The sequence below is a fragment of the Trachemys scripta genome, chromosome 4, assembly GCF_013100865.1.
Source record: "Trachemys scripta elegans isolate TJP31775 chromosome 4, CAS_Tse_1.0, whole genome shotgun sequence".
NCBI classification, from domain to species: Eukaryota; Metazoa; Chordata; order Testudines; family Emydidae; genus Trachemys; species Trachemys scripta.
The window spans coordinates 103,552,317-103,560,308 of NC_048301.1; the positions used below are offsets into that span (position 1 = coordinate 103,552,317).

Consider the following 7,992-nt stretch of genomic DNA (forward strand, 5'->3'; position numbering starts at 1 on the left):
CCTGGCAGCTGCAGGTTTGAGTGTCCTCCTGCTGGGCTGCGCAGAGCGGCTGCTCCCGCCGCGCTGTGCCTCATTGTCCCCAGCCCGCCCTTCACTCTGCAGACTGACCATCCCGCCCCCTGCACCTTGCCCCATGGGGCCCACAAACAAATTATCCGGCCTTGAGGGGTGTGACGACACAAAAAGCTCTCCCCCACCCCACGTACCCACCCACCCACCCAGACCCCCACAGCGCACACGCCCCACGGGGCACCGGCTCCCCCGGCCCGGCAGCCGCTGGTCTGGGAGGGCCGGGCCGGGGCAGGCGGACTACGCCCGGCGAGGCAGAGGCGCAGCGCCGGGGGAGGCTCCCGGAGCGCGGCGCAGCCCACTCCCTCCTCCCCTCTCCGGGGGCTCGGCCCTCAAGCAGCTACGGGGACGGGAGCGGCTTCTGCATCGGCCCCGCGAGGGCAGGTCCCGCTGCACCGGGCTCACCTGGCAGCGGGGCTCGGCGCTCTCCGCCGCGCGGCTCCTGGGGCCGGCACCAACAACCGGTCCGGGGCGGCAGCCAGCCAGAGAGAGACAGACAGCGCCGCAGCCGCCCCACAGCGCCCCCTGCAGCCCTGCCCCCCACAGACAGCGCCTCACCCGCCCCACAGCGCCCCCTGCCCCCCACAGACAGCGCCTCAGCCCCCCACAGCGCCCCCTGCAGCCCTGCCCCCCACAGACAGCGCTTCAGCCACCCCACAGCGCCCCCTGCAGCCCACAGACAGTCAGCACCTCAACCACTGCACAGAGCCCCCCCACCCTGCCTCACCCAGAGACTCTCCTACCCTCCTAATGTTTCATTGAGAGGTATGTAGATCAGTTGATCTCAAAATAATTAACCTGCTGAAGTGAATAAAGAAACCACCAAACCTGCCTGACCAATAGGCTTCAGCCCCAACAAGTCCCAAGCATCCAGCTCTGAACATTTTGCCTGTAGTCATTTGTGTAAGTTCACAGGTAATTTCACTCAATTTAAAAAGCACTACAGACAGTCCTTGGTCTTACGACACAATTGGTTCCTGAAAATTGCGTCATGAGTCGAAATATTGTAACTTGGAACCGGAACCCACTCCATTGCGGGACCAAGTGTCGTAAAGTCGAAATCAATGGTTGCAAGTCGAATCAGGGTGTCGATTCAGAAACGTCTTAAGTGCCGGTCAGCTTAAGTTGAACGTCATAAAGTCGAGCACGGCCTGTGTTTTTAAACTGCAAAACCCACCTGTATATCATCACTCCGATGATACATGAACAGACACAAGTTGTTTCCAGCAATGGAAAATTTGCTGTGAAACAGTAAATTTTTAAACTATGCAAAGGACGGGGTGGGGCACGTATGAGGAGAAACTCTGTGAGTTCAAACTTGCAGCATTCCAAAAGTTTCAAGTGGGTTGAGGGGACAGAATTTGATCACCTATGAAGTGGGCAGAGAGCATAGCCCTTCCGCTCTGCATGAGTCCCGAAAGCTGCAGGGAAATAAACCTGGAGATCTTAAGGAAGCTGTGTTGAGGTTGTTCCCCAGATCAAATCACCCATGATAGCCAAAAGGGAGTATTACTGCCATGACCACTCCTGCCACACTTGGACCAAGCCCCTACTCTGAAAGGATTTGAGGGTATAGTGTGGGACTGCACAGATTAATGCAGAAAGACTGATTTAGAGGATCTCTCCCAGACGTTCCATATTATGGTGCATTCTGGTAATTGACTGGTAGGAGGTTTCACTAACCTCTGTAAAGTATATCTAAAATATTGTGCTAGTAAGTAAATTTTTCTAAACCCAAATAAGCTACTCAGAAAAGGGGTTGAAGTTTTTCATAGCTACCCATCCAAAAAAAAAAATCCCTAACTCATGAATTACAATCCCCAGATTCAAGTAGCTGGTAAATATGAGTGTCCATATGTTTACCAAAATAGGATATGCAGGCCTGATCCAAAGACCTTTGAAGCCAATGGAAGGACTCTCTCTGGCTTCAATGGGATTTGGATCAGAGCTTTAATCAACAAGGCTATAAATAGATATGTTCTCTATACCATGAGAGATACTTTAATAAGCCCAAGATCCTGTTAATGTTTGTCAGATACAACTGACTTGGTCTGTCTCCAACAAATTGTCTGTGATAGATTTGAGGCCAATTGCCTACGCACTTTTACCCTAAAAATTGAGGAAAGGCCTTAAAAATTATTTGAACAGAGTCATGCTAAGAACCCGCCACTACATGCTGCAAATTTGTTTGATCTTTGCTTCAAGAGTGGGACTAGGGGCTAATTATAGCATTGTTGTAGCTCTAATGCTCCCTGGCTATTAGAGACACAAGGTGAGTGAGGCAATAATGTCTATTGGACCAACTGCCATTGGGGAAGAGAGACAAGCTTCTGATTTGCACAGAGCTCTTCTTCAGGACTGTTAGGCCGACATGATTTTGAATTTCTAATATTCCTCTGTTTTTAAGTGAAGATGTTAGGGTTAAATGTACTACCGGAAAACTCTGATGAGACTGCTGTCAGCTGCCTGGTAACTATCCAAAGACTAGGAAGCATACAACCAGAAAACACTGGTTTCATTTTGATTTGATTTTGTGCTTCTCCTTTCCTTTCTTTTCTTTTTGACTTCAAGTTGTGAGCATTAAGCCTTTTAAACCCTATAATCTTCCCAAGTTTGTATCAATGTACATTAACTAGTCCTGAACTTAGTTTTGCCACCCCTGTCTGATGCTGTTTCCCCTCACTCCTGCTCTTCAGCAACAATGGGAAATTTCATCCAGTGATGACTCTGATCCAGCCTTTCTAGCCTGACCTCAGATGGAACAGAGGTTTTACCCACCTGACAACAATAAATATATACTTTTAAAACATAAGCACCATTACTGCTCATTAAAGTGGACCTAGACTCCCAGCACCATGGAAAATGTGTTTTCATCCTTTCATTTAAAATGTTAACTTTCCTCCTGACCTGCCCCCAAAATTCCTATTTTTGCCATGATACCTAAAACTTTGTATGGTGGTTTTTACGCCCCAAACTAATTAGCCAGGTAGGATGGTCTTATGGTCAGAGGACTGGACTCCATTCCTAGTTCTGCTATAGACTCCCCTGTGAAGTTAGGCAAGTCAACATTAACATTAATATCCCTGTAAAATGGGGATAATAATAACAAGGAGAATTATCATAATGGATCACAATAGTCCAGGAGCCTGTCTCTGACAGTGGCCAGTGCCCGCTGCTTCCAGGAATATGCAACAAATCCAGTAAAGGACAATCATTAAATAATCTGGAAGAATCTTCCAAATCCCGGGCAGTTAAGGGTGACCTTTGGCCCCAAATCATGAAAGATTTGTATGTATATTGCTTTTCATCCTTTCTAATGTAGCTGAGGATGTTCATTCACTGAGAGCTTCAGAAATTTAAGATTTTATTTATTGTGGTTTTGCACAACTGGGTAGAAAAATGGAACCACTGTAAAGTATTACAGGCTGCATTAGTATTTTGAGGGAAGGCCCTCTGGTCTGTAGCGGTTTGGGTCTCCTCCACTTCTGCCATATTTATTTGCCTCCTGGTCTTGACGGGTGTCTTCTGCTCCTCTGCCACTAATGCCACTCTGCCAATCTTCCCTAGCATCACTGGAAAGAGGAAACAAAGATTATCTGAGACAGTTAATTATTGAATCTCAATAACTAAATTATTTACTTTTAATTTTTTCCCCAGTTTAATCACTACTTTTCCATAAAACTGAGGACCCGCACAAATATCTCACCAACAGAAGTTGTTCCATAAAAAATATTAGCTCGCCTACCTTGTCACACACAAACACAGACACAAACCTTAGCCTGTCTGTTAATTGCAGGTCATCCCAGAAGTGCATCAGTGCAGCAGTTGTGAATTAAAAAGCTTTCCCATTACTTGCCTCCACTAAGTTCTACCCACTCCTCATAAGCTCCTTTATACCATAGTCATCACGTTCAACAGCAATATTTTAAAACAATCCTCATTAGAGGACTGCAAGTGAACCACTGATCATAGTTTTCTTGGATGAAATACCAAGTGCAATATGTACTGGTTCTAGATTAAAGTGAGGTCCTGCAATTATTTAAATTTTAAAAGCCCTCTGGTGAAAACATTGGCCTCCCTGCCCATAGTAATGGGATCTGATATCAGAACATATCCAAATAGGTCAGCTCAGAAATCACCTCTACAACTCAAGAATGGGCATGGTCTTCACACTTAGCCAGTTCAGAGGTTAAATAAAAATGTCCTCACTTCAAACAGGACAATAACTAGTTATGAATTACAATGTACTTCATAGTAATTTGATTGCATAGCTCTTTACTGACATGTAACTCATAATCCAAGTAGAATCCATTACCTAATAACTTCTGCTGCCCATTTACCGCCAGGCCCTCTTTGGGCAGCATCATAATTCCCACGAGCATGGAAATATTTATCTGCATTTTTATAATTCGCCTCCCGCATGTCGCTGTATGCACGCCACATATCCCCAGCGCCTGCAAAAGAGAAAGGATTATAGAGACACTGCAAATTTAAAACAAAACTTAGATGTTATTCCATTCTAGTCACTTCACCACTGTGGCTTCCAAGTAAAGTGCTTCTAGAGAACACAGAAAGGCTCCTATATACCGCTGAGTAAATATTGATTTTGATTTTTTTGGTTCAGTGGAAGATCAGAGAAATCCAAAAAAGAGTGTTTAGTTTCAAACCAAACCTGATTTGTTATGGTTTTTCTCATCAAACATAAATTTTGAGAACAGTTTGGATGACGGACATGCAGTGAGTAAAAAGCATACCTAGATAAGCATCCCTTATGAATGCTCCAGCATCAGTGAACCAGTTCTGGGCACTGACACACAGTACCAGGGACAACAACAATATGCAATTGTAGAACTTCATTGTTCACTTATTTAGGCTGTAATAGAAGGAAAGTATATGTCAGAAAACTGGGCAATATTTTAAAGACTGCAGAGATCATGTAAATTCCTCTTATAACTGCTCTGGAACAGGTACATGGATCTTCAGGGTCACACACAATTCAGAAGAGTTACCAAAGTGATGATTTCTACTCAGAAAAATGAAATCCTCTCTGCCATGACAGCACCAGGATGGGACAGAAGTAAGTTTTAGTTTCTGCATATGTTTTTACATCATAACATCACTTGTTCTAAGGCAAAAACTGAATGCAAAACAAGGTAAAATGGTACAAATATAAAGTTTCCATATGGAATGAAACTTACCGCTCCTGTATTGCAAAGCCCTTGAGAAATGGAATCCTTTCTGATGGTCTCACAAGAAAAATGGTACTATATTTATAGGAAGCCTTATCTCAAAGAGCAAATTTTGAAATAATTTACAGAAACCTGACTAAATTCAAATTGGGCAATTTTTTGCTTGTTGAATACAAACATTGCTTCTGTTGGGAATTTACTGCAGTAAATTGGGCGATAATATGTAAAACTCCTATTGATTCTAACTGGAAAAATGCAGGTAAATATCTGCTAGTTCAGGTCAGACTTTGCCCTCTAAAGTTTGTAAACTAAACAGCAGATCTTGTAAATGGTCAGTGTGGCTCTTATGGGAATGTAATCTGAATAAAGTCATCATGATCGGGAAGGTATTGTGAAACAGTGCTAAATCAGTCCTGCTCACTAGCCCAACAGAATTCTATGACTTGTAAACACAACAGACCATAGCTGTACTGTCCATTCTCAATGCCCTGTTGACCAATCTGGCTTTGAGCTTTCTGGAAGCTTTTGGAAGTGTCTACGTTCAACAGTAACAGCCTTGACAGCAAAATGACATATTAGGCTGAATCATGTAATTTTCTTTTAATCTTACTCTTTTTATTCCCATGAGCATCTACACTTTTCTATACAAACTCCAACTAGTTTTGTAAAAAAGGGAAAGATAACTCCTAGGTAGTGTTTTCCTGGATAGCATTTACTACCTGTAGTAACAAAGCTAGATTTAGAGAAGCTAGAAGTAGAGATTTAGAAGCTCAGTCTCTGAACTACAACTGCATTTTCCCCTAGATGAATTGAACTATGGTAATTCCCACGTTTGATACCTAGAATTGAAAACAATTCTGGTTTCAAGGGTCAGGAGAGAGCCATTTTGTTTCCTAAATTATGTGACTCCATCTTTTTGAAAACCTTGCTGTAATGCATTAGTTTTTCACACCCTCTATGATCTGCCTACCAGAGACACTGCACATCATAATTTAAAGTAGCGGTGGGTTGCGTAGCTGGAGCTCTCCTAACAGTGGTATTTAAGGTTATCTAAATGTTTCCTTTAGCCCTCTTTTCATTCACTCAACATTCTGAAAACATTCAAGCTTCTGGACTGAAATTTTACAGGCCTGGTCTACACTCAAAAAGAAACTTTTTTTAATTTGAAATGAAATCGATTCTGTACATTTTGTCCTATTGTAACAAAAAAGCTTGAAGGGCAAAATGACTGAAGCTGACATTTGGTAAGAAAAAAGGAAGTTCCTGGTAACAATACTTTGGATTTGGCAGGCATGCAGGTTTAAGAATCTCACCTTATATTTAAACACTGATTGGTATGATTTTTTGGCCATTTTTAACTGATGTCCTAAGAACCAGTATGCTGCTGTGGCTAACTTTGCCAGACAGTATGCCAGCCAACTGCCTTAGGACCTGCACAGTTAAAAGTGCAAACAGTATGAAGCAGAGTGCTGGTAATTTACAATATCATGGAGACAGCCCTTTAACAATTCCTCACTAAATTTGCAGATATGCCTAAATTTGGTTTCAAGCTCATTCAGTTAGCTGGAATTTTGACTTGAGGATTTAAGTGTTTACTTTGATTTGATTTTATTTCTGTGTTTTAGTTACCTATTATTTACAGATTTACTAGTTAAAATTTAAGAAACTTGAAGTTGAAACAAAAGTGATTGGGATTGTGTTTAATCCTGAACAGATGGTTTTGGTGGACTAGAAAGCAAGATCAGATGACATGATTTACTCAGTTTCATATTATAATGCCTAATTGAGGCCTAAAACAATTTTTCAAGTGAAAAATATACTATATGCACAATCCACACTATAATTTATAAGTAATTTGCAGTTTACTGTTGAATTGTTCCAAAGATTCATTTGGTTACTTAAGTTGTTTAAAACAAGTAGTATTCCATTCCCCTGTGGGGCCGTGAATTCAAAAACATTGCACAGAAAAATCTTGCTGTTTTATTTTTACACTTCTATAATTCTTTCTTTGATCTCAGATTATGGGTAGTTTTTAGGGGGTGAAACTGATTTGTTGTTATGCGTGAATTGAATGTTAAAGGTATTCTTTTTTAGGCTGTCATATTTATTTTAGAAAGTGGATACTTTGTTTCAAAATAACAAATAAAAGAATTGGTCCCTTTTCTCTATGCCAGGGTTATCAACCTTTTTTCATTGCTGACCCTTAAAGTTTGAATGGAGGTGCTGGACCCCTTTGGAAGTTCAACCTGTGGTCTGTTGGCGCCTACTGTAAAAATCATAGACTGAAAACTGATTGAACAAAATGCAATTATAAACATTGCATGTTCTCAGCACAGCATTTGACACCGAGTGAGAGAGAGGACACTAAACTGTGGGCTTCTCCAGTAATGACAACACTTCTGGGGTTTGACCTGTAGGTGGGGGTATTCACATCTTTATTTGTGATATCACATTTTATCAGATAAACGGAACACCTTTTCTTGGATCTGAAACTTTTATTTTCATAGTCATCTTTCGCGGACCCCTTAGCAGGGCCTTAACCAGAGCGGAATAGCTGCCCAGGGTGCAAAATCATGAAGGTGAACAAATGGGGTGGGAAAATAATGAAAAATGACAGGGGGCGCAAATGTGCTTGCTCACCTCAGACACTAAAATGCCTAGTTTTGGCTCTCCCCCTTAGACACAGTCTGTGGACCCCACGGGTCCGCAGACCACAGGTTGAAAACAACTGCGC

General features: G+C 42.4%; 2 protein-coding genes across 2 annotated transcripts in view; both read right to left on the reverse strand.

The window, feature by feature from the left end:
• Nucleotides 1-600, reverse strand: part of SAAL1 (serum amyloid A like 1) — a 17,471-nt gene extending 16,871 nt beyond the window's left edge. The window contains exon 1 of the mRNA XM_034770210.1: nucleotides 475-600. The gene's annotated coding sequence lies outside the window, so the exon portion shown is untranslated. The remainder of the gene's footprint in view (nucleotides 1-474) is intronic.
• Nucleotides 601-3,424: 2,824 nt separating this feature from the next.
• On the reverse strand, nucleotides 3,425-5,424 carry LOC117877266 (serum amyloid A protein-like). The gene is made up of 4 exons (XM_034770212.1): nucleotides 5,268-5,424; nucleotides 4,824-4,942; nucleotides 4,385-4,523; nucleotides 3,425-3,641 (listed from the first exon to the last, which is right to left on the reverse strand). Exons 2-4 carry the CDS (start codon nucleotides 4,924-4,926, stop codon nucleotides 3,500-3,502), a joined length of 384 nt encoding a protein of 127 aa, XP_034626103.1. The 5' UTR covers nucleotides 4,927-4,942; nucleotides 5,268-5,424; the 3' UTR covers nucleotides 3,425-3,499.
• Nucleotides 5,425-7,992: the final 2,568 nt, after the last annotated feature.

Excerpts from the sequence above, each read along its gene's own strand:
- LOC117877266 (XM_034770212.1), bottom strand. The coding sequence starts at position 4,926 with ATGAAGTTCTACAATTGCATATTGTTGTTGTCCCTGGTACTGTGTGTC. Across the intron at positions 4,524-4,823 it reads CATAAGGGATGCTTATCTAG|GCGCTGGGGATATGTGGCGT; the intron begins GTATGCTTTTTA and ends TCTCTTTTGCAG. Across the intron at positions 3,642-4,384 it reads TGGGCAGCAGAAGTTATTAG|TGATGCTAGGGAAGATTGGC; the intron begins GTAATGGATTCT and ends TCCTCTTTCCAG.